This window comes from Pseudorca crassidens, chromosome X (assembly GCF_039906515.1).
Source record: "Pseudorca crassidens isolate mPseCra1 chromosome X, mPseCra1.hap1, whole genome shotgun sequence".
NCBI classification, from domain to species: domain Eukaryota; kingdom Metazoa; phylum Chordata; class Mammalia; order Artiodactyla; family Delphinidae; genus Pseudorca; species Pseudorca crassidens.
The window spans coordinates 63,919,442-63,945,849 of record NC_090317.1 but is presented as its reverse complement, the minus strand read 5'-3'; the positions used below and the strand labels follow the sequence as shown (position 1 = coordinate 63,945,849).

General features: G+C 35.5%; 1 protein-coding gene across 1 annotated transcript; it reads left to right on the top strand.

Moving 5' to 3' along the window:
• LOC137217255 (sodium/hydrogen exchanger 2-like) lies at positions 1–26,408 on the top strand. The gene is given in 5 exon segments (XM_067723919.1): positions 1–175; positions 3,234–3,697; positions 4,218–4,472; positions 23,376–23,462; positions 26,334–26,408. Coding segments are annotated over 5 exon segments (1,056 nt in total).

The following is a 26,408-nucleotide window of genomic DNA, read 5'->3' as shown; positions in this document are numbered from 1 at the left end:
ATGCTGCACTACTGGGACCAGACGGCAAAAAATAGCAGCTGGGGACCCAAAAGAACACAGGAAAATGCTTCGATGGTGTCTGCTCACACACTCCTCTTTTCCCTGTATTACCAGCATGTGCAAATTCCTTTCGAGATCACACTCTGGATTATGTTAGCCTCTCTGGCAAAGATAGGTAAGTGAGTGGGCTTCCCTGGTGGCACAGTGGTTGAGAGTCCTCCTGCCGATGCAGGGGACACGGGTTCGTGCCCCGGTCCGACAAGATCCCACATGCCACGGAGAAGCTAGGCCCGTGAGCCATGGCTGCTGAGCCTGCGCATCTGGAGCCTGTGCTCTGCAACGGGAGAGGCCACAACAGTGAGAGCCCGCATACCGCAAAAAAAAAAAAAAAAAAAAAAAAAAGATAATTGAGAAACTTCCCAAGGCTCTCCTAGGGAGTTGCCTAATGGAGGAGGGGACTTTCAGGGCCTTTCCAGATGTTAAGAAAGGCACCTTTTCCTTAATAGACCAGAGAAAGGCAAAGTGGAATATTTGCCTCCTGAGCTCTGTCACAAGGATCTTTATCTTCATACCTCAAACCCTCTTGCAGTGATTATGTTCAAACGTTGGTGGTCTCCCAGCAGAAGGAGGTGGAATTAATGGGCTCAGCACAGGAACTTAGACTGCAAAGGGTCCCAGCTGTTCAAGGGTTGAGAAGATGAGGCATAACTTTAAAAGGGAGAACAGAGAAATCTTAATAGAATGATTCTAGCTGATCTGAGTCTTTAGGCAACCTTTTTTCCTCACAGGATGCTCATTATAGTTGCCAGGTAGTGAGAAAGTGGAACAAGTCCATTTCCTATTTTTTAAAAGATAGGCCTTTTTGTCACCACTCAGAATTTAAGTGGAAACACAAAGACTAAATCCAGCAAGAAAAGAAGAGCTGCTATGTTTTAACTATTTCACCTTTATGAACACCCTGATTTACTAGTGTTGTGATTCTCCTAAGGAGATTTATTATCAGTTATTCCTCTTATGTTCTTTAATAATTTATCAGACCTTTGCCTTGGTGGTATTAAAATTATGAGAGTCCTTTAACAGTTCAAAGTATTTATGATGAAGTTAACATTTTTAAGTAGGTTGAGAACCAAAAACAATGCCAGGAAAACATAAAAGACTGTAGAATTTTGTCATTTTAAAATGAATTTATTCTAAAATAAATCATGTTCAGCATTTCAAAGTGTTATTTAAGTGACTTTATAGACACCAAAGCTTTATCATTCATGAAATGTAATATTTAATGATGACACAGAAAATCCATAGATTCATAGCACGATAGATTGTCAGAGCTGGAAAAACCCTAGAAATCATTCTTATCCAGAGGCCCAGGGAGAGAAGATGCTTTGTGAAGTTCAACAAACCAGAACTAGAATGCTAGTCTCATGCTTCCTTGATTAGAAATACATGCTGTTTTGGGTGATAGTAATTAGCACTTGTGGATTCTTTTAAATTATTAGGGTTAATAATTAAGGTTATTAGGGTTAGGTTTCTTTTAAATTATTTTTTCAGTACTAGATATATTGATTGTAATAAATAGTCTAATTAAATGTTAATTTCAGGATAACAGGGCAAAGGGACTTCCCAGTAGGTCTTCCATCCCAATGTGTTTAAGTAGGACTTTATTTAGCCATCACTGACAGATAATATTTTGCTGTGACCTTGTAAGAGAATGTAAATTAAAAAAAAATTCCTTGTTAGCATTCATTCAACAAATATTTTTGAGCACATTTTATGTGTGGAGCATTATATTGGGCCCATGGGCTACAGAGATGAATAAGACCCCATCTTTCCCATGAGGAGTTTTCAAATTATTTCAATGCCTAGAGGAAATAAGTGGTTCTGTAGAGGATAAAGAGAGACCTAGCATGGTTTAGTGGAAAGATAAGACTACTTTGAGCTATTTAATATTTGCTCAAATTTAGGAGCCAGTGCCTGGCACATAGGCAATCAGTATGTGTTAGATGATTGAAGTACTTCTTTGGCCTCATATTTATCATTTCTAATATGGGGATAACAGTATTTACATCGCTGTGTTGGTATGATGAGAAAATCAAATAGAAGAGTATACGTGAAAGCACTTTTGAAACTATTTAAAGTCTAGCTTAGGAACCAACTGACTTTCTTTTCTAAAAATATATTTATTATTTATTTGATAAGTATCTTTTGAGCTATTTCTATGTGCTATCAGTGTGCTAGGGGATTAATGTAAAAACTAGCTTCAATCCTTGAGAAAGTTGTAGTCAAATTAATTAGCAAATATTTTAGAAAGGGATCTCAGCAGTGTATTAGTGGTGACTGGGGCAGAGAGGAAGGGGATGGATTAGCTCAGATGACCATTAAGGTCCTTTCTATAGCAGAGAGGATTGATGACAATTAGAGTCGTTATTTATAGGCTTCATGTAAGCTAGAGCATGATGATGTGGCATATAATGTGGGCAAAGGTAAAAGAATACAGGATAAAACAGAGAACTGCTGCTATGTGGGTTGCTAGATATGGCTGCATTTCCCTCGTGGGATGAAAGACTCATATCATTGTATGAGAAAAAACTAACTTTATAGTTGGGATTGTATTTTGATAATTCAGTAGTATGCATTAGTGTTAAGACCATATCTGTCAATCAGACCAAGTGACAGTTTGGGGTAATTATAGGAACACTAAGCTAAAAGTCAGGAGACCTGGCTGGGTTGTCACCTCAGTTCTGCCACATAATTACCATTTAGCCATGAAAAGTCACTTTACTTCTTTGGCCTCAATTTCCTTATAAGTAGTTGTGATTCCTCATCAATGAAGAGTTAGTTATTATTACTAAAGCCCTTTTCAACTCTTATTATTCAAAGCAGACATTTGAATTATGGTTGTCATTTCTATATTTTTAAGTTTCTGATGTCTTTGACTATGATCATGAGAAGAGCAGAAGAATATTGCCAGCTGATAAATGCATTGTTTCCATTTTAAAACATGTACTCACATTTGAAAATGATTCAGTGGACACTGAAAAAAAATATTTTCCATTATAAAGAAAATTGTCTCCACTCATGCATCTGCATCTTTATCAAGTCATTATTAAAATGTAAAATGCAAAATGACTGAGAAGCAATTTTCCTGAAATCATGAGGCTTGAGAAGAAGGCTGACATATAGAGATGACTGATAATAAAGATGTTATAATAGTCTATCTTTTTTCTCTCTTCTAGGATTTCACCTCTATAATAAGTTACCTGCAGTTGTACCTGAAAGCTGCCTCTTGATATTTGTAGGTCTCATCATGGGAGGACTAATTTACAGTTTAAATGACAAATCCCCACCAGTCATAAACAGTGATATATTTTTCTTGTATTTACTTCCACCAATAGTCCTTGATGCAGGATATTTTATGCCTAGTTGGCCATTTTTTGAAAACATAGGGACCATTCTGTCATATGCTGTAGTTGGAACCATGTGGAATGCATTTGGGATAGGCCTTTTCCTCTATGGCATATGTCAGGTGAAGTACTTCAAACTTCAAGATGTGTCATTGCTCCATAACTTTTGGTTTGGTAGTTTGATTGCTGCAGTAGATCCTGTGGCTGTACTCTCTGTATTTGAAGAAATTCATGTGAATGGAAAGCTTCATATTTTGGTGTTTGGAGAATCCCTCCTTAATGATGCTGTTACTGTTGTAAGTATCCGAAGCATGAGCTTTCATGGTAATTAATTAGGTTCTCTTATGGTCACCCTTGGAATTTAAATAAGAATTGAATTCTGGTTTAGACCATGATTGAGCAATTTAGTCTTAGGAATAAGTATATGAATTGAGAGAATATGATTTACTGGTCATTAATATGTTTTCAAAAATAACCATGCTTTTTTGATACTATACTAATCTTGTATCAGTTTATTAAACTAGGATAAAACTTCTGGAGGCCACAGTCTTTCTAGTCATGTCAAATAAGAATATTTTAGCCATGAAGCATATATTCACAGCCCATCAGACAATTTTCAAACAGAATCATACATAATTTGATATTGACTTGTAGAAATATCTTTTGATGTAGGGAAGATTTCTAGGAACTCATGTTGGGAAGGAAATGGGGAGTTGGAGGACTTCAAAGTTGAGAAACCTCAAAATAGAAGGATACATAGGGCATAAGTTGAGACTTTTCTGATTGGTAAATTCACTCTAATCTTTTTTTATGAAGGTGCTCTATAAGTTGTTCAAATCTTTCTCTGAAATGCCATCTATCAAACCATTGGATATTTTGGCTGGGATAGGGAAATATTTTTTGGTTGGAATAGGAGGCATTTTCACTGGGCTCCTGTTTGGCATGGTTGCTGCCTTTACCACACACTTTACTAAGACCAGCTGGGTCATCAAACTTCTCTTTATCTTCTTATATAGCTATCTCTCCTACCTGACAGCTGAAATGTTCCATCTCTCAGGGATTGTGGCATAAGTATCTGGAAAAGTCTTTGATTTATTGAATTTCTTTTAGGAATTGAGTCTGATTTCCCACTAGAAATCTAGGAAATTGCATTACCTAGATATGGGAGAAGGACCCTCCCTTTATGTTCTTCTAGGGTTTCCTGTTATCTCTAATAGTCACTTAGTCATAGCTCTGCAAGTGTTATTGTGGTCAAGTTCATGGGCTCCCTGTAGAGACTAAATGACTACATCCCAACTACCTTGCCTATTTTGGGGCGGGGGTCAGTATGACTCTTCCATTGTATAACAAAAATGCTGAGAATTTGGCATGGGACTACCTAGGGCAGTTCTCTATCTTTGCAGGGGAGAATCATTTCTCCTAATGGATTAGTTATCTGAGCCCAGTAGCATTCCAGTGGTAAGTAATTAGATGGCCCAGCATATAAATAAGCTTGGCATTAGTCCTTGTATAGATGAACTTTCTGCCATAACAATTAAGTAATTTTATTACTTCTTTTGTAAACCATATGGCATGTTATTTTTTTTTTTTTCGTATCCATCACTGGCATTTAACCAATGATGATAGTACCTCATATCTAGTAATTAGCTTGTAAGGCTAAATGCCCACATGGTAAGTATTAACACCAAAATGCTTTTGTACTAGGGTTCAGACAGACCATCCCGCTCTGTGTTTTTAAAAGGAATAGAATGCTTTTTTTTTTCAAATGTTGCATGTTTTCTGAAAGCTTAAAACGAAAAAGAGAAAAGATTGATTTTTTTTTTTTTTTTTTTTTTTTTTTGCAGTACGCGGACCACTCACTGTTGTGGCCTCTCCCGCTGCGGAGCACAGGCTCCGGACGCGCAGGCTCAGCGGCCATGGCTCACAGGCCTAGCTTCTCCGCAGCATGTGGGATCTTTCCCGACCGGGGCACGAACCCGTGTCCCCTGCACCGGCAGGCGGACTCTCAACCACTGCGCCACCAGGGAAGCCCGAAAAGATTGATTTTTAAATTAAGTTCTATAGAACTAATGCCATTTGATTTTAGGTTGCTCTAAGTTCTAAATGGAATTACTGTACATGATAAATGTCACAGTATAGTGCTTGAAATTAGTCTGTTTTAAATAAAATGTTCTAGGTTGAAAGCAAGGATTCTATCTAGGGTCTGGGTGATTGTATTTTAACTTGTTGTAGTTTGTGCTTAAATTGTCTTTGATTTTTATTGTTTGCATTACCTATTAATGAAAGACATGTTAAAAAAATCCAATAAAGGAATTGGATTAGGAAATTTAAATTTAATTCTTCTAATCCAGGGCATTTTCCAAAGCTTTGAATACAGTATCTTTTAAGTGGCTTCCTTCTTTTGAGCACCCTGGTCTTTTAAAGAACTTTGCAACGTGGAGAGTATTGCCATGTCTGTGTTGAGTCCTGAAAGAAACAGGGGGTCTCTCAGGTTAAAATGAATCCCAGTCAATCTTTTTCCATTGTCCCTGAGAGACACTTTAATTAAAAAAACAGACAAGGGGCTTCCCTGGTGGCACAGTGGTTGAGAGTCCGCCTGCCGATGCAGGGGATGCGGGTTCCTGCCCCGGTCCGGGAGGATCCCACGTGCCGCGGAGTGGCTGGGCCCGTGAGCCATGGCCGCTGGGCCTGCGTGTCCGGAGCCTGTGCTCTGCAACGCGAGAGGTCACAGCAGTGAGAGGCCTGCATACCGCAAAAACAAACAAACAAACAACAAAAAAAAACAGACAAGTATTTATGAGCTCCTGTATGTTTAGTGCTATTCTCATTGTTAGGAGTGATAAAAGTTACTTTTTAAAAAAATTAAATTCTTGCTTTCAGAGATCTTATAATCTACTTAATGATGAAAAACATACACATGAAATAATAGGTTGACAAGAAAGAAAGATGGGAAATACTCAAATGTACGGTAACAATGAAGAGCACTTATCTGCTGTCATGCCTGGGCCTGGGCCAGAGTTCCTTGTGGAGAAGGGAAGGTCTGAGACCTAGGGGAAAAGCAAGAGTTGGGGGCGGGTGTAGAAAAGGGAGAAGAGGAGGCTGGCTTCATGGCTCTCTCAACACTGAAGACCTAGAGGCTATAGAATTTTCTGCCTGCTTCCTCCTTTTGCCTTCCATAATAACTTCTTTTAATCTTTAGTGCCATTAAATATTGCACAGTTTTTGATTCATATTAACTGCCTTAAGTGTGAGGACAATTTGTAACCAGCTACTCATTAAATCTTCCAGAAAGTGGCCACAAGGTACTTAGTTATTTTTACCTTATGCATATGTGAGCATGTTTTATCCATCGCCACCCCCAAAGATTGTGAGCTCCTGTAAGATAGTGACAATATCCTCTGTACTTTTCTGTTTTAACTAATTAACTAGCATACCATAGATGCTAAATATTTATTGAAGATAAGTTTTATTAATTTATTTATTTAGTAGTATTATTACTTTACTTTTGTGTGCCTCCTAGAGAAAAGTTAGACTGGTAAAATGCTTTGGGGACTGGTAAAAATATTGTTATTTTGTTACCAAACTCAAGTTCAGCTGCTTGCCTCTTGAAAGCTGATACTGGAGACACAAGTGTTGGTTGGAAAAGGAAAAGTTGCTTTATTCAGGAGGCTGGCAACCTGGGGAGAAGGTGGACCAAGAACCAATTCCACAGATTCTGCTCAGCCATGAAAGTTTTTAAAGGGGAAAGGGGAAGCTAGTTGCAATTAATTATTTGGGGAGGGCGTCAGAATCTTGGTCATCTTTCACTGTGTGCAGACTTACTGACTCCTTGTGATCTTTCTTTAGATGCTATCTTGTTCATGCAGTTTGCTCGTGAGGTTACTGAAGGGGAAAATAGGGAAAAGATCTAGTCATCGGTTAATTACTTATTCTTCATTCCTACTACTTCAGTCTAAGAAAAAAAAATCAACAGGTTAGACAAGGCATTATGTGATCAAAATATTTGAGAAATATGCTTGGGCCAGAGATTAGTGAAGCATGGGGGCACCTGGTGTAAGGTTAAGTTAAAATACAGCTGCTAAAGTGATGGGACAAAGGGCCTCCTGCAAAGAGCTGCTTCCTGCAAAAATCTGTTTCCTGCAAAGAGCTGCTTACAATTTGATAGGTGTATTAAATACCTAGTAGCCCATGTAACAGTGCTAGGTGCTACATACAAAATTTGTATACAGAGATACAACCCCTTTTTTAATTATTAGAGCTTGCTGTTACTTCAACACTTTATATAGTAAGGGTGAAAGCAAATAAGTGTTTGAAATTGATAGTCTAAGTGGTCTAAAAAGAAAGCTGTTCTCACCTTAAAATCCTTGTTATAATATTTTTTTTAAAAAAAAACTAGTATTAGAATTTGATTCCTAAGTGGCTGTACTTCAAAACAATACTATTTGTCTCCCCTTTTTTAAATGTTTTGCTGAATTAAAACTTTGGATTTGTACAGTGAAAAGAGAAAGAAATGAAAAGGAAAAAATGGGTGACCAAAAGTCTGTTGGGTGACAGCTGATAGTGAAGGGAAAAGAAATAAAAGAAGTAGGGACAGGAAACCTTATAAAGTAGGTGAGAATTATTGCCAAATTAGCACATGGGGTGTGCCAGACTATCAATATAAGAACACAAATTTAACTTATGTAGGCAGGCTTGATTTGTTTTGCATGGAGAGCTACAGGAACCATATTTGATTATTACTGGTAAAGGTCTCACATGGATCTTTTTTGACAGGTGTTCTAAACTGTAAATTTTAGTCCTAGCCATTACCCAAAAAGGTGAATAGTTACAACTTAATTTTATAGTAATTTACTATTGCACCATATACAGTTTGTTATGTAAAGAGAAATCATAAGGTATGCAGAGTTATGAAGTAAAAAATACCTGAAAATTTTTGAGTTTAGTACAGGCATATCTCACTTTATTGTGCTTCATTTTATTACACTTCACAGTTATTGCATGTTTTACAAACTGAAGATTTGTGGCAACCCTGCATTGAGCAAGACTATCGGTGCCATTTATCCAATAGCATTTGCTCACTTCCTGTCTCTGTGTCACATTTTGATAATTCTTGCAATATTTTAAACCCTCTACCAGCAGAAAGATTACAACTCACTGAAGGTTCAGTTGATGGTTAGCATTTTTAGCAATAAAGACTTTTAAAATTAAGGTATATCCATTGATTTTCAGACATAATGCTATTGTACATGTAATAGATTACAGTACAGAATAAACATAATTTTATGTGCACTGGGAAAACAAAAACTTCATGTGACTTGCTTTATTGCAATATTCACTTTATTAGAGTGATCTGGTACAGAACCTGCAATATCACTGAGGTATGCCTATATTCCACCTAGATTTTGTTGTGTTTTAGATCTTTGGCTTTTCTTCCTTATAAAGCACAGTCTTGGGGTGCTTACAGTAACTTTTTTTTGTATGAGAAGGATATTAATAACATTTTACTATATGAAAAATAAGTGATCTATGCAGGATAATTTTTTCTATTTTAACATGGTGTGGCATTGGGTGATAGAAAGGCCATAAGTACTGGAATTAGTCAGAGTTGGGTTCAAATATATGCTCTGCAACTTACTAGTTGTTTAACATTGGGCCAGTTAGTTAACTTATTTACATTTTGTGTATTTTGTGAGTTTATGAAGATTAAATGGAATAATTCATGAAATGTGAGTATCATGTATTAGCAGTATCAATATTAGCAGTTCTAAACATTTTATTAGGAATGTGTTATATTTAATAGTTAATAAATGAAAATGTATTTTAATCCTGCTTTATCCCCAAATTTTACTTAAATAGCTTTTCCTTTACCTGATATTGCCACCTTCATTAGCTCTTCTTACCCTAGCTAAAAGAAATGACCAAATTATAGTTCTGGTTTTGCATAATTGATCTTTCACTCTCACCTCTCTTTATACCTTCTTTTTGGTGTCATTTCTAAAAAAGAATTAGAAATGACCTAAGTGTTGTGGAGGGGTATTTTAAAACCACAGCTACTTCATTCATCTTTTATCTGGTTATTGTCTTTCTTTATGAGATGTATGAAGGTATGTTTTTCTATAGTTAGAAAACAGAATAGAAAGAAAAATTACAATCAATCTTTGAAAATAATCAGTTTATATGCAAATTGTATTTCTAGCTTAATGTATATACTGTCAGAGTGACTTCATGTTACCTATGATCATAAAGTGATTAAGAGTAGGAACCATGTCTAAAAATAGAATTACCATATGACCCAGCAATCCCACTACTCCGCCTATACCCAGAGAAAAGCATAAATCTAAAAGACACATGTACCCCAGTGTTCATTGCAGCACTATTTACAATAGCCAGGTCAGGTCATGGAAGCAACCTAAATATCCACTGACAGATGAATGGATAAAGAAGATGTGGTACATATATACAATGGCATATTACTCAACCATAAAAAGAAGAAAATTAGGTCATTTGTAGAGACGTGAATGGACCTCGGGACTGTCATACAGACTGAAGTAAGTCAGAAAGAGAAAAACAAATATTGTGTATTAACACATATATGTGGAGTCTAGAAAAATGTTACAGATGAAGGGGTTTGCAAGGCAGAAATAGAGACACACATGTAGAGAACATACATATGGGCACCAAACGGGGGAAGTGGGGTGGTGGTGGTAGTGGGATGAATTGGGAGACTAGGATTGACATATATACACTAATATGTATAAAATAGATAACCAATAATAACCTGCTGTATAAAAAAATAAATAAAATTCAATTAAAAAAAGAGTAGGAACTATGTATGGGGGAGAAATCACACAATGCACCATACTGATCAGAAAATATTGAGCAGTATCAACTGGGAATTGCCTTAGATGTGGTCATAGTGCATGTCTGGTGGCAATAATATATTCTGGGTAATATTTTAATTAGTTACCACCTCTAAGATCCTCTAAGATGCAAATGTAGAACTCTCTTGTGCTGAAAGACACCAGACAGCATGTAGTATTTCAGGAATTTCAGCAGATGATCTATGTGAATCTTACTCCCTGAGGATTTCATTACTCCATTTCTCTCAAACAATCTCAAATTGACCCAAGAGAATGGACATTTGTGGTTATAGAGCTGCTTTTTTTTTTTTTTTTTTTTTTTTTTACAGAATAAAACCTTCATGTAACAGGTTGGAAAACAAATTTATGATAATTATTAAGTAACCAAATGCTATTTATTGGAAGAAATTATTAAACATAGTGAAAATAAAAAGGAAATATATTCTCTGGAGATTAATTAGCACTTGAGAGTTCACTTAAGGCTTTTGATGCCCAATTATTTTTAGATGTTTTTTAAAATGAATTTTTATTGGAGAATAGTAGCGTTACAATGTTGTGTTAGTTTCTGCTGTACAGCAAAGTGAATGAGCTATATGTATACATATATCCCCTCATTTTTGGATTTCTTTCCCATTTAGGTCACCACGGAGCACTGAGTAGAGTTCCCTGTGCTATACAGCAGATTCTCATTAGTTATCTATTTCATATATAGTAGTGTATATATGTCAATCCCAATCTCCCAATTAATCCCACCCCCCTTATCCTCCTTGGTATCCATAAGTTTGTTCTCTATGTCTGAGTCTCTATTTCTGCTTTGCAAATAGATCACTTATACCATTTTTCTAGATTCCACATATATGTGTTAATATACGTTATTTGTTTTACTCTTTCTGACTTACTTTGCTCTGTATGACAGTCTCTATGTCCATCCATGTCTCTGCAAATGACACACTTTTGTTCCTTTTTATGGCTGAGTAATATTCCATTATAAATATATACCACATCTTTATCCATTCATCTGTTGATGGGCATTTAGGTTGCTTCCATGTCATGGCTATTGTAAATACTGTTGCAATGAACGCTGGGGTGCATGTATATTTTTGAACTATGGTTGTCTCAGGGTATATGCCCAGGAGCAGGATTGCTGGATAGTATGGTAACTCTATTTTTAGTTTTTTAAAGAACCCCCATACTGTTCTCCATAGTGGCTGTATCAATTTACATTCCCACCAACAGTGTAAGAGGGTTCCCTTATCTCCACACCCACTCCAGCATTTATTGTTTGTAGATTTTTTGATGATGGCCATTGTGATTGGTGTGAGGGTAATACTGCATTGCAGTTTTGATTTGCATTTCTCTAGTAATTAGTGATGTTGAGCATCTTTACATGTGTTTGTTGGCCATCTGCATATCTTCTTTGGAGAAATGTCTATTTAAGTCTTCTGCCCATTTTAGGATTGGGTTGTTTGTTTTTATGATATTGACCTGCAAAAGCTGCTTGTAAATTTTGGAGATTAATCCTTTGACAGTTGCTTCATTTGCAAATATTTTCTCCCATTCTGAGGGTTGTCTTTTGGTCTTGTTTATGGTTTCCTTTGCTGTGTAAAAGCTTTTAAGTTTCACTAGGTCCCATTTGTTTATTTTTGTTTTTATTTCCATTTCTCTAGGAGGTGGGTCAAAAAGGGTCTTACTGTGAGTCATGTCATAGAGTGCTTGTTTTCCTCTAAGAGTCTTAGTGTCTGGCCTTACATTTAGGTCTTTCATCCATCTTGAGTTTATTTTTTGTCTATGGTATTAGGGAGTGTTCTCATTTCATTCTTTTACATGTAGTTGTCTAGTTTTCCCAGCACCACTTATTGAAGAGGCTGTCTTTTTTCCATTGTATATTCTTGCCTCCTTTATCAGAAATCAGGTGACCATACATGTGTGGGTTTATCTCTGGGCTTTCTATCCTGTTCCATTGATCTATATTTCTGTTTTTGTGCCGGTACCATACTGTCTTGACTTCTGTAGCTTTGTAGTACAGTCTGAAGTCTGGAAGCCTGATTCTTCCAGCTCTGTTTTTCTTTCTCAAGAATGCTTTGGCTCTTTGGGGTCTTTTGTGTTTCCATACAAATTGTGAAATTTTTTGTCCTAGTTCTGTTATAAATGCCATTGGTAGTTTGATAAGGATTGCGTTGAATCTGCAGATTGTTTTGGGTAGTATAGTCATTTTCACAATGTTATTATTCCAATCTAAGAACATGATCTATCTCTCCATCTGTTTGTATCATCTTTAATTTCCTTCATCAGTGTCTTATAGTAGTCTGCATACAGGTCTTTTGACTCCTTAGGCACAACTGAGGAGTGTGCACTTGCTCCAATGATATCCCCCTCTACTTTCTCCAGCAGCAATATGGATTGGTTTAGAGATTATCATACTAAGTTTAGTAAGTCATAAAGAGAAAGACAAATATCATATGATATCATTTATATGTATCATCTAAAATATGATACAAATGATCTTATTTACAAAATATACTCATGGACATAGAAAACAAACTTACGGTTACCAAAGGCGAAAAGGGATAGTGGAGGGATTGGGATTAGCAGATACAAGCTACTGTATATAGACTAGATAAACAAGAAGGTCCTACTGTATAGTACAGGGAACTATATTCAATATCCTGTAATAAACCATAATGGAAAAAGATATGAAAAACAATATATATGTATACATATAACTGAATCACTTTGCTGTATACCAGAAACTAACACAACACTGTAAGTCAACTATACTTCAATTGAAAAAAAGAAAGAGTAGTAATATGTTAAGACCTAGCAAGAGCAAATGTTAAAGATGAATGCAAGGATTTCTGTAGATTTGTATGTATAGTTTCGTGTGAAAATTCATGAGATGAAACAAATCCTCTTTCCAATACCATTTTATTTCTAAATTATAATGTGTAGATAACCACTACATCTGGTATGGGAAAAGGAAAAAGATCCTTATCATAAAATAGTCAATGAGGTATCTGTACCTCTTTTAAGCCTGGCATCACAATTTAGTTTAATTTTGTGCCTAGATATACATAGGAAAGATGAGCTGAATACAGACCATATGAGGCTAGGAATTTTTTCCCTTTGGATTTTAGCCATATTAAATGATATATTTATTTGCAATTCTGTTAAATTAGATTTCTGTAGAATATTCTCATTCTTTTGATTTGGGGACCCACTTAGGATAAGTAATAAACAAAACTGAAAAGTCAGCATTCTGGCAATATGTCAATATTGCTGAAGCAATACACCTAAGCTGGCCAAAATGCAGTTTGACTCAAAGTATTCTGGATGAATTTCCATTTAGCCAAATGGTAATTTGGCCTCAAATGAATATCCTGTCACTAACTTTGAGTTCTGGTAATTTTAATACAGCATAAGAATGATTAGAAATTTGATTATACATCTTTAAGCAGTATTGGAACAACTTAAATGTTCAACAGTGGGGAAGTAGTTATTATTAGAAAAATAATAATATAAAGTCATGTGTGGCTTTGGAAGGTTTTGTTCCAAAGTGTTAGCAATAATTTTCTCTCTGGATGGGTGGGATTATGGGTGTTATATGCTTCCTTTGCATATTTGTATTTTTCTCTAAGAGCTTCCATTGCTTTTGTAGTAATAAGAAAGAAAATTAAAAGGGTAAAGAAACTTAGTTTTTAAAAGAAAATTAAAAGCTCTAAAATTTTCAGTGGATTTAGCTCTCAATTATTTTAATCATACTGCTCTAATAGTTTGACTAAGTTTTCATTTTCTGGCACTGTGTAAAATATTTAAATTGAATTAAAATGTTTTTAAAAACAGTAATATGGACCAAAATTCTTAGTCATATACAGAGGCTGTCAGACTACTCCCACGGCCTCCAAATTGCCATATATATATATTTTCCAAACAAATCAATTTTGGCTAAATTATCTGTTAGCCAACTTATTTCAGCTCAAATTTTGTGTAAGAATCCCCACTTTCAGCCCATCTGTCAAGTAACCTTGCATTCTCTTTCTGGTCTTGAAGTAAATTATCTGATAAACTCATTCACAATAAGATGTTCGAAACATAATCACTGGGAGTAAGATCTATGGGACAAAGGTTTAACTGGTGCCCTTCAAATAGTACTTGTACCTGAGCAAGCACTTCTCTCGTGGTTAAGGCTCATTTTTGAGACTACAGACAAATGTGAGGAATAAAAAGCTTTGGCTGAGGCTTGAGTCTCAGAACTCTAGACTCTGGGTGACAGGAGTAAAAAGAAACCTTTTTTCAAAGCCTTGAAGAACATGGAATCCTGGCTCATCAAAGATTAAAACCAACACAGGTCACATTACTTAACTTTTAGTTCACCAGCTTGGGTCACCTCACTAGTATTTATAAGACTGAAGAGAAGTTACATTCTGTTTGTAGAGACTATTTTTGCAGAATGCCCCAGATTAGTCCACATGGGCCTAAGGAAGGGAATTGCACTGCTTTCATCCTAAAAAACAGAAAAATCAAAGGAAAAACCAAAGCACAACCAAAATAAAATGTAACTATTTAAAGAAATCTCTCTGAGGAAATAAACCTTTAAATAGTTTAGTTAGTTTAGGCTTTTAAACTATTCATCACAAATCCTTAGAATTCCAATCTAGTTTAACACTAATTTATTATAACATGTTTGTAGCATTTTCCTTCTGTTGATTACTCAAGTATTCTACTTATTGGAAAATTTAGGAGTTCTTGTGCTGATTTTCTTCGTGAACAAATGTCATGTGAATACAGTCACCAGAAAGGACCAATTTATTATAGCCTATGGAGGACTGAGGGGAGCAATCTGTTTCTCCCTTGATTTTCTGCTCCCAGAGTTTTCCAGAAAGAAGCTCTTCATTGCAGCAACCACAGTTGTTATCCTCTTTACCGTTATTGTTCAGGTAAACAAAACAAAGTAGTGCAATTTGAATTAGATGGATATGAATGGGCCAACATTCTCCTTCAGAAACTTGAAATGAGTGTATATTTAGGAGAGACAATTATAGCATGTGAAATAGTCTCTACCATAACTCAAACAGAACATTTGCAAAACTTGAGATGAGATTTATTTTTAAATCAATAGGGGAATGGAAGAATTGCCATTTATTCAAGTGGTTGACACCAATAGCTTTACAGCAAAGACTGCATTTTAGCTACTTAAAAAGGTAAGGTTGAGGGCTTCCCTGGTGGCGCAGTGGTTAAGAGTCTGCCTGCCGATGCAGGGGACACGGGTTCGTGCCCCGGTCTGGGAAGATCCCACATGCCGCGGAGCGGCTAGGCCCGTGAGCCATGGCCGCTGAGCCTGTGCGCCCGGAGCCTGTGCTCCGCAACGGGAGAGGCCACAAAAGTGAGAGGCCCAGTTACCGCAAAAAAAAAAAAAAAAAAAGGTAAGGTTGAGGTTGAGAACAGAAGAGGAAATAAATATAATGCTTTAGGAGTTTCATTCTAAGGCAGCTTTTCTCTTGAATTATCTCTTTATACTCTCCATATCACCATTTCCCTCTAATTGCCATTTCACTTCAGTTTTATAAAGCTGGGCAAAAGAATATTGAAATAATGTCTAAAAACCTATTCAGCAACTTAATGAGATAGTATTTCAAATTTTGGCTAAAATGTTTTAACGAGCATAATGATGGTGGATATTTGTGTGTGTGTGTGTGTGTGTGTGTGTGTGTGTGTGTGTGTGTGTGTGTGGTGGAATAAGACAAGTCAGAAGATGTGAATCTGGCAGGCTTCCCTTAAACAAAATAATTATTTCTCTAGAATGGGTGAGATCATTCCTTAGGCTTTGAATTTTTTGTTTTGTTTTATTTTGTTTGTAAATGACTGATTAAGGTTGAACATTTATTTTCTTCTCATTTAAAACTTAATGAATTGTATTAAACCAGTCCCAAATCAAATTGTGTTTTTATCTAAGCACTAACTAATTTTCACTTTAATATGTGTCATGTAGCGCAATGTTACTTCGAAATGCAAAGTCATTTTAAAGAATTAACTTTCAATTCCTATATCTTTTAGAATTCTTAATGTCTCTGATAATTTATCAGTAACACTCATGTTCTCCTTTAATTTTGCATTTCTTCCAGGTGTTCAAATGCATCTTACTCCTAGAGACTTCATCATTTGATATTTACATTTTCCCATTGATTAATACTGTAATCCATTTAAGACCCTGATTGGGGAGTTTAGGTGTTTGGGGGAGGTGTTGTTGGATGATTGCAATTGTAGACAGATTGTACAATGACATCTCATGTTATTCTAACACCATCTAGTGGTTAAAATATTTTCAGAAATTTAAAGTTTATTTAAGAATTAAGACCCATTGGGGGAAAAAAAAACCTCAAAGTACAATGTTATATTTTACTTATTGGAGATTGATAAAATTGCCATGATGTGCTTCATGCAAATGAGTACCTGGTCCACCATCAGTAGAACATGTCTTTCAAATTTTTTCTGTGATACACTGGACATGCTCTGTAGTGATCTGGCCATTTTTACCCCTTTATTCTTCTTGAGGGGAAAAGAGGACTAGAGTTAAAATCAGAAGACCTGGGTGCTATTCACAACTTTATTCCAGATGAGCTTTCTATCTTGGACGTTTTACTGATTACTCAGTATCTCTTTTTTTGTAGAAAGAGGATACAGGACCTATCTTTCAGGGTTGTTTGTTATAAAGATCAAATAGTAATATAAGTTTAAAAGCATTTTGTGTTTATAAGGTATTATTTTTATTATTACTATGACTGAGCACACTCAAGAAATTTATCTTCACATGCTGTGTCAGCTTGTCAGTTTCACTTAACTACAATTTGGATTCTGCCCTCACTGTTCCACCAAAATTATTCTTGCCAAAATGTCTCTGCTGGCCTCCTTAGTGGCAAGTTAGGACACATTCTTTTGTCCTAAAATTATGAAACTTGTCAGCACAGTTTTATACAGTGGGCTACTTCTTTCTTGAAATGCTTTTTTTTTTTTTTGCTTTTTTTGACATCATACCCTGCTAGTGTTTCTGTCTTTCTGGGCATTTCATAGACATCTTTGCAGGCTGATCCTTTTCTATTGGGTCTGTAAATGTAAGGGTTCTCCAGTATTAGGTCCTGAATATTCTGTTCTCCCTATACTTTTTCATTAGGTGTTTATATTCATTTTCATGGCTTCAAGCATAATATAAATTCTGATGACTTCTCTTTACCTGTAGTCCAGCTATCTACTCTGAGATCTAGATGTTTACATTCAACTGTTACTTCATACTTACACTTGGATGTCTCACAAAAATATCACAGCTGTTAACTGAAAAAAAAAGCACAACCTAAAAGTTGTGAGTTATGTTTTATTTGGGCACCTTACTGAGGACTATAGCCTGGGAACAGCCTCTCAGATAACTCTGAGGAACTATTTCAAAGAGGTAAGAGAGGAGCCAGGATATATAGGAGTTTTTGCTGAAAAAAAATGTAGTCAAACATCAAAACATTACTGCTAATCACAAAAAGCAGACATCCCAAGTTAATGATTTTAGTGCTTTTCTATGTATGGGAAGATGCAAGGGTCTGAGCTCATTGAAATTATTCCTTAGACATGCATCTTAACTTTCTAGGGCCACTGTACTCTTTTTCTCCATCCTGAATTCCTCTCAGGGCATACCTTTGGGGGTAGCTGCAGTGGCTGATGGCTTGATGGCAGGCAACATTCATTGTCTATGGGAATGGCAGGCAACATTTGTTTTCGTCCACACAGGCAATATATCTACAGAGGATAAATCTGATCCTCATCTGTTTTGCTTCTGTCTTAGTAAATGGCTCTGATATCCATCCATTTACTAAGGCTAGAAATGTAGAATACATCTTTGATTACTTCCTTTTACTTATCCTTCACGTCAAACCCTGTGGTTTCTAACTCCAAAATAGATCTTCAGTATATGTATTTAACTTTTAAAAAGTTTCTAGATATACAAAATTGTATTAATAATATATTTTGATTTATGACACACTAGAATCATTGGCCCATACATGGCATTTATTTATTTATTCATTCATTCTTTCATTCTTTCAGTTAATACTTCTAACAGTTGTGAGCCCAGTACTAAATTTGAGAAAGTTAACAATAACCCGTGCAATGCATTCCTATTCTGTTTTCTTTCATCTCTCTCTCTCTCTCACAGGTAACTGATATCCTGAATGAATCATTTACTAATCTCTTGTCTTTTAAAAAATAGTTTTTGAAATCACATATTACACACATAGACACACATAAACAATATATTGATCAGTTTAAATTGTATTCTAACTTTATAAAAGTGTGTATGTGGGGGGGGGTGTATGTGTATGTTTTGCATGTAGCCTTCTGGAATTTTTTGGTCTATTAACATTTTATTACTAATACTTATTCACATAGTTGTGAGTAGTTGTAGCTCATTCATTTTCAGTGTTCTACAATACTGCATTTTATGATTATACACCAATTTATTTATTCATTGTCCTTTCAATTGATATTTTTTCTTTTTTGCTTTTACAAATGGTGTTGTCTAAAATATTCTTGTATCTGTCTCCTTGTAGAATCTCTATGCTATTCTCCATTACTATTGCCATTATCTTAGTCCAAGCTACTATCATCTGTTTCCTGAACTGCCTTAAAATTTTCCATTTTCCTTTCCCCTTTCAATCTGTTATCCCCACAGAATCAAAAGCAATATTTTTAAAACACAAATTTTATTACTTTCCAAAATTCTTCTATTGGTTCTTTTTGAACTTTTAATAAATTCCAAAACACTTAACATGACTATAAGCTGTGACAAATATGGCTCATGTCTACCTTTGAAGCCTCACATATTTGGGCCATTCTCCCTCTTGATCACTGTGTTTTAAAAGACTCTTTAACTGCTTCAAATTGACAAACTTTTTCTCAATTTGGGGTTTTCCAAAAGGTCATTCCTTCTCCCTAAAACACTATCTCCTAAGTTCCTTGCATATCTGTCTTCCTTTTATCCTTTAATCCTCAGCTATATACGACCTCCTCAGAGAAGCCTTCCCAGACCTTCTATGTAAGTGCGTTTGATTTTATTTCTGGGAGAGCCGAAACTGTAATTAAACTATGTCTTGTTTTGATGGTTTAGGGCTTAGTATAAGCATCTCCATTTTGGGCCTATTGTTTTGAACACTTTCATAGAATGTATCACTATATGTATGTATGTATGTATGTATGTATCTATCTATCTACCTATCAATCTTTTAGTTATTTTCTTCTCCACTTGGGTGATGTCTGTCTCCTCTACTAGGCTGAGTTCCATGAATGCAGAAAACATATATGATTTATTCTCCACTATATACTCAGAGTCTACTAGTGTGGGCTCCAATGAAATGTGCAATAAATATCTGTGAAATAAATGGATAAATAGTAAATAAAAGTTAATTTGGAGTATGAATATAAATTATGAACATATATAGTAGAGCTTTGAACTTGAGACCATTTTTTTAAAAAAACATGATTTTTATTGATTTACTCAAGACTTCATTTAACCAGCTATGCTACAGAGATTCAAAATGTGGAATAAAATTTTGTCTCTCACCTATATTTTACATCTTCAAAAGACCAGAATATAATAGTACAAAATACATAAAATGGGTTATAAGAGGATATGTCACTGGGTCAGGTTGGTTTGACATCTTTATTTTAAAAGCATTAATTTTGATCTATCCATGGTAGACTGAATGAAATGAATTAAAGTAAGTGAAGATGGAGAGTTGCATGGATGGGTTTAAAAATGCAAATATGGAGTCAACCTTTCAAAATGCCAGGTCATTAGACAGACCTGCTCACACTAGGAAGCTTTTTGCCTGTGATAAACACTGTTAAAGATGTAGTTCTATCCCATGAAAGCATTGTATGATGATTTTTCAAATGTCAGAATGAATTTAGTGGAATCGCACAACTCAAATGTCATCTAAAAAGTGGGAATTACACAAAATTACTTATGAAAACCATATGAATAGGACGATCTCCTGACTTTGGGCAATTCAGGTGCATTTGCAAAAAATTACAGCGTTCCAAATTGTAAAGGAAGCTTTTGGGGTGACATGCTCATTTGGTGTGTTAAAGAAACCAGGGCCTAAGTAAGACATTTTTGTCATTTAACAGTGCTGAAGAGCTGATGAAGAGCTAGGACACCCTGAGTTTCTTTTAAGTTTCAACCTTAACATTAATGGGAATTATTACCTGCTTCTTTCCACATCTCTGAAATAAGGTGAAAATAGAAACTTTATGGGGATGCATTTTCAAAGTGTTTTGAAAATGACTAAGTAGTGTGGAAGTTCATTGAAAGCAATAGATTTTGTTGTTTATTTGCAGCCAGTTTTTTTCCATATTCCACCTCATGTTTTATACTTCAGTTGACAGCTTTCTTTCTTAAAGTCCTTGTTCCCACGTGTAAATGTTAGAGCAAATCTCAACTTCTCTTACTTTTCATTCAAGCATACTTTTGTTTAAAAAGACAAAACAAAACTAAGAAAAGAGAACTCTGCAAAGAGCAACTTGTTTTATAGTAGTCATCCATGGAAGCTCCTTCAACATCCCAACATAACTGCATCTGCTCCTAGCCTTTTCTTTCTTCTTATTACAGAGCTGGGGTCTCCTATCTCAAGCTATGCTCTGTAATCTATTCCTTTCTTGTCTTACATTTTCAATCATTCATTTTGTCTCATGTATATTCACACTCTTCTTTTCAACTAGATCCTTCCCATCAACTTTAAACAGGCTCAAGTTACTCCTATTTAAAACACAACACAGGGCTTCCCTGGTGGTGCAGTGGTTGAGAGTCTGCCTGCTGATGCAGGGGACACGGGTTCGTGCCCCGGTCTGGGAAGATCCCACATGCTGTGGAGCAGCTGGGCCCGTGAGCCATGGCCGCTGGGCCTGTGTGTCCGGAGCCTGTGCTCCCCAACAGGAGAGGCCACAACAGTGAAAGGCCCGCGTACCACAATAAAAAAAAAAAAACACAACTACAAATCTAAAGTAATTCTCTCTTTTGACCTCATAAATCTTTGTTGCTCCCATCTCTTTTATTAAGGTTACTAATGGCATGTGCAATCCTCATTTCACTTGAGCCTTCACAGGGATTCCACATGAGTCAAACTTCCACCTTCTTGAAATATTGTCTTTTTTGTGTTTTGTGACAACTCACTTTCTGATTTTCCTCTTACCTCTCTGGTTCCTCTTTCTCTGTCTCTTTTGCAAGCTTATTCTTATTGTTATATCACTAAATATCAGAGTTCCTCAAAGATTGCTGTAGAGCCTTTCCTCTTCTCACTCTTTACTCTTTCCCTAATGATTTCATCCATACCCACATAACGTCTTCATTTACTCACTGTATACATACGACTTATGAATTTATATCTCCAGCCTAAATATCTGAGTTCTAGAACATACAGTTTTCTTGACATCCTCACTTGGCCATCTCACAGGGATCTTAAGTTTTGTATGTTTAAAATTAAACTTTTGATTTTCCCTGTCAATCTAGTTCCTATCTTTAGTCGTCCTCATTTAGATTAGTGTTGCCATCCTCTACCCCTTTTGCTCAAGCATGGAATCTTAGTGTCATCCTTTCTGTCATACTGTCCTTTTTTATGTCTATTTGGTCACTAAGTCAGTTTCTTTGTATCTGCTCCGCCATCATCTTTGTCTAAGCTATCACCGTCTCTAACATGGAATACAAAAAACGGTCTCCTAAACCATCTCCTCATATCCATTATGGCTCATTTTCAACACATTTTCCACACTGCAGCTAGTTATCTTTTTAAAGCACAAATCTGGTCAAGCCATTTCAATTTTCAATTAGTCTTAGAATTTTTAAAAAATGGTTAACACAGCCTGGAAAGCTTTGCATTGTCTAACCCCAGCCTCTCTCTCCAGTCTTAATAATAATATGATCTCCCTTGTACTCTACAACCCAACTACACAAGGTTTTCATTTTCTCTAATATGCCATGCCAAGGAGTGTTATCAGTGTTATTATTCCCTGAGCCAGGAATGGTTCTTTCCCCTTCATATAGCTAAAGTCTGCTCATCCTTTAGGTTTTAGCTTAGGAAAAACTTATCCTTCAATTTAAACTATGTTACTCTGTCATAAACCAGATTCATTTCCTTCAGAACACTTATCTCAAGTTGTAGTTGTTCATTCATTAATGCAATTATTAAACTAATGGCTCTCTCCTTGAGACATACTACACTGTAACCTCCATAAGACTATGGGCCCTTTCGACTTTACTTTCCCATTGTAACTCCAGTGCCTAATATAGAATTTGGCAATAATACATGTTCAATAAATATTGTGACACAACTCGATGAATATTTATTAATATAGAATGTTTGCTTCTTTTATTATCCCTCTTAAGAAAAATTTAAAGTAACATGTGGAGAGGACTGTAATCCCATATATAATGGATGATGAATAATAAAGACAAAATGGTATATCTGAGGTATTTGGCAATAATTGAAATGAAAATCTCTTACAGCACTTTGGCTCTGTGATTTGACTACTTCTTTCTGTTTTTGAAATATAGTGGTAGATTTTTTGTGTGTGTGGTACGGGGGCCTCTCACTGTTGTGGCCTCTCCTGTTGTGGAGCACAGACTCCAGATGTGCAGGCTCAGCGGCCATGGCTCACGGGCCCAGCCGCTCTGCAGCATGTGGGATCCTCTCGGACCGGGTCACGAACCCGTGTCCCCTGCATCGGCAGACAGACTCTCAACCACTGCGCCACCAGGGAAGCCCCAGATTTTTTTTTTAGGATTCATTAAATGACCCACATATTTGTAAACAATACATATATATATATATATATTCCCCATTGATCTTTGTGAGAGAAAACCACAGCATGTCTCTCTGGTGTTAGACCAATGTTGCCTCTGAATTTTAAGAGAATATTCTAAATTCCTATCATGGCCAGATTAAGAGAGATGTGCATATGCACTCACACATAGACACACAGACATGCAGAGAGACACACACACACAGACACACACACACCAGGGAAATATTCAAGCACTAATTTCATATGAAAGAAATTCAGCTTTCTGTTTTTCATTTTGTAGGGGATGGCCATTCATCCTCTTGTTGACTTATTAGATGTGACTAGAAGAGAGACTTCTCCAACTGTGAGCAAACAAATTCTCATTTGGGTAAGATGTCTATACATCACGTAGGTCATTTTGTCGACTGGAACTAACCCTTGTATATTAGGTCCTTACATGTTAGGTCTTCTTATACTTGAATTTCTCTAATAAAAGGAGACGTGATTTTATGAATTCTGAACAGGTATTTGTTATACTGTGACAATCTGTAATTTGAAAATCAATAAGTCAGTTCTTCTGGTAAGAGGTAAGAACAATGGAAGTCTGAATTCTAGCATTTGCTCTGTTACTATCCAACTTCCCTCATTATCTTAGAAAAGTCTTTTAACTTTTTGTGACCTTGGTTTCATAATCAGTAAATTTAAATGGCTGTTTAAATGATCTCTGAAGTCCTATCCAGGTTGAATAATCTATGAATTATGAGTTATTTTACTTCAAATTATAACTGTTTTTGGTTTAACATATTAATTCTTAATACTAGACTAAATTATCCAGTAACTTAGTTAATTCTCTATTTGATATCATAAAGCAATTGCTTATAAGATGACCTATGTAATCCTTATGTAGTTGGAAAATTTTTCTTGGGGTAGTTTAGTCTTTGGTGGAGTTTTTTTTGTACCATCGAGTATTGAGGAAGTTAAAATTTCCATATTCAAATTTCAAAATATACTCTTTGAAATAGGGTTTCAAAATTACACAGAGTTTAGAAGAAAATGACTCATTTCTACGTTAGAAGTAAGGAGAAGTTCAGAGAAATTTAAAGATGTGACCTCTATATCACTTGGTTTTATCTTCTTATAGAAATAGAATTTGAATTGTTGCTTATCCCAATTGGGCTTTTATAAAATATAACAATAGTAGTATTGAAATATAGAGAATGTTAAGAATGATTTCAAGATACCCTTAGATTTATTAATGTGGAAAAAGCTCTGGAAATTTTAGTCAAATAGGAGAAGAGCTAGCTTGTCTACCTTGCTTCTAACTTCAATGTGGCCCAGTTCATAATTTTCTGAGATACATTTTCAGCACATGTAATGGCTTTCTATACATAAAACACTTAAGTTTTATTAATAACTATGTGCCTAAGAATGTGTACAGATAAGTGTGACTAATTCAACATTTTATGTTATTTTCTTCAAATTTTAATACTTGATTGCCCAATTTGTAAAAAAAAAAAATATGTTGGGGTTTTTATTATAATGGAATTACATTTTTAGGCTATTTTGGGGAGAAATCATATTTTTTACTGTATTATGTCTACCATATGGATGACTTTTAATGACTGTATAATATATATTATATTGATAAGACATAATTTAATTTATTTAACCAATTTATAGGACAGAGTCAAACTTTATTTTCTTTTTTCCAACTTTTTATTTTAAAAATGTCAAGCATACAGATTTCAAAGATAGTTCAATGAATATGTATATACCCTCTACCTGGATTCAGTGTAACCTTTGCCATCTTTGCTTTACCACTCTGTCTATATATGTATATATTATTATTGTCATTTGCTGAATCATTTGAGATTAAGTTGTAGACAGCTGACTATTCACTGCTAAATATTTCAGCATGTATTAATATTTCCTAAGTAAAAGGACGCTCTAGTACATAATCACAATTTTTAAATCAAATTCAGAGTTTAAAACTGAAACAATAGTGTAATCTAATATAACTCCATATTCAAAATTTTTCCAAGTGTCCCAATAATGTTTTTATAGTAGTTTTCTCCTGATCTAGGATCATACATTGTATTTAGTTGTCATATCTTTTTAGTTACCTTTAATCTAAAATTATTTTTCAGCGTTTTGTTGTTTGTTATGACACTGGCATTTTTGAAAAGTGCATGAAGTTACTTTGTAGAATATCACTCAAATTGGGTTTATTATTTCCTCATAAATATATTCAGGTTATTTTTTGTGATGTTATATCAAACTTTATTTTATTTATTTTTTTTATTGCGGTACACGGGCCTCTCACTGTTGTGGCCTCTCCCGTTGCAGAGCACAGGCTCCGGACGCGCAGGCTCAGAGGCCATGGCTCACGGGCCTAGCTGCTCCGTGGCATGTGGGATCTTCCCGGACCGGAGCACGAACCCGTGTCCCCTGCATCGGCAGGCAGACCCTCAACCACTGTGCCACCAGGAAAACCCCAAATTAAACTTTTAATCTTAGTATTTAAAGTCCTTTGTTAACTATTTTCTCTTCCCCACCCTTGACCTACATCTATCCAACCTTGTTTTTCTCATAAATCTCTTATATAGTTCCTTGTTTTCTCCCATACATTTTACTCACAATATTCCCATTACATAGAATGATTTATTTTTTCCATATGTAACCCCATTTCTTCAGGGCCAGCTCACAATGCACATTTTCATATAAGCCTTCTCTAACTCCATCTTTTTCTATTTCTTTCCTAAATTTTCCTTTTCTTGTTGCATTTATACATGTACACATGCCAAGTTTGAACTGTATTATCCTGTACATGCTTTGATCCCTGTCCACTTCTTTAAGTCTTGCCTCTTCAATTTGGTTCTATGTCCTTCAAAGGCAAGGGCCATGCCTTTTACTACTTTTGTTTCCTTCCCTTTACCAGACCCAGATTTCTGGTAGATGAATGAATCTATCATATGATACTGATTGATACGTGCATTTTCAATTTTAAATGGAGTGTCTCCAATGCTTATACTAGAATTACTGCAGATATTCTTACATATATATATATATATATATATATATATATATAGATGCTTCTTTTTATGCTTACCCTGAAAAGAGCTTAAGATTAAAAAAATAAGCAAGTGGGATGAAATCAACAGTTTCGAAGACACTTTTGATGGATTCTTTTATTTGGTAGTAATTGACAAAGTTCCTCAAGCATACTGTATATTTAGCCATATGTTTTGTTCTATTGCAGTTATTTGATCATTTGCTGGCTGGCATAGAAGACATATCGGGACACTGGGGACAATATTACTGGAAAGACAAGTGA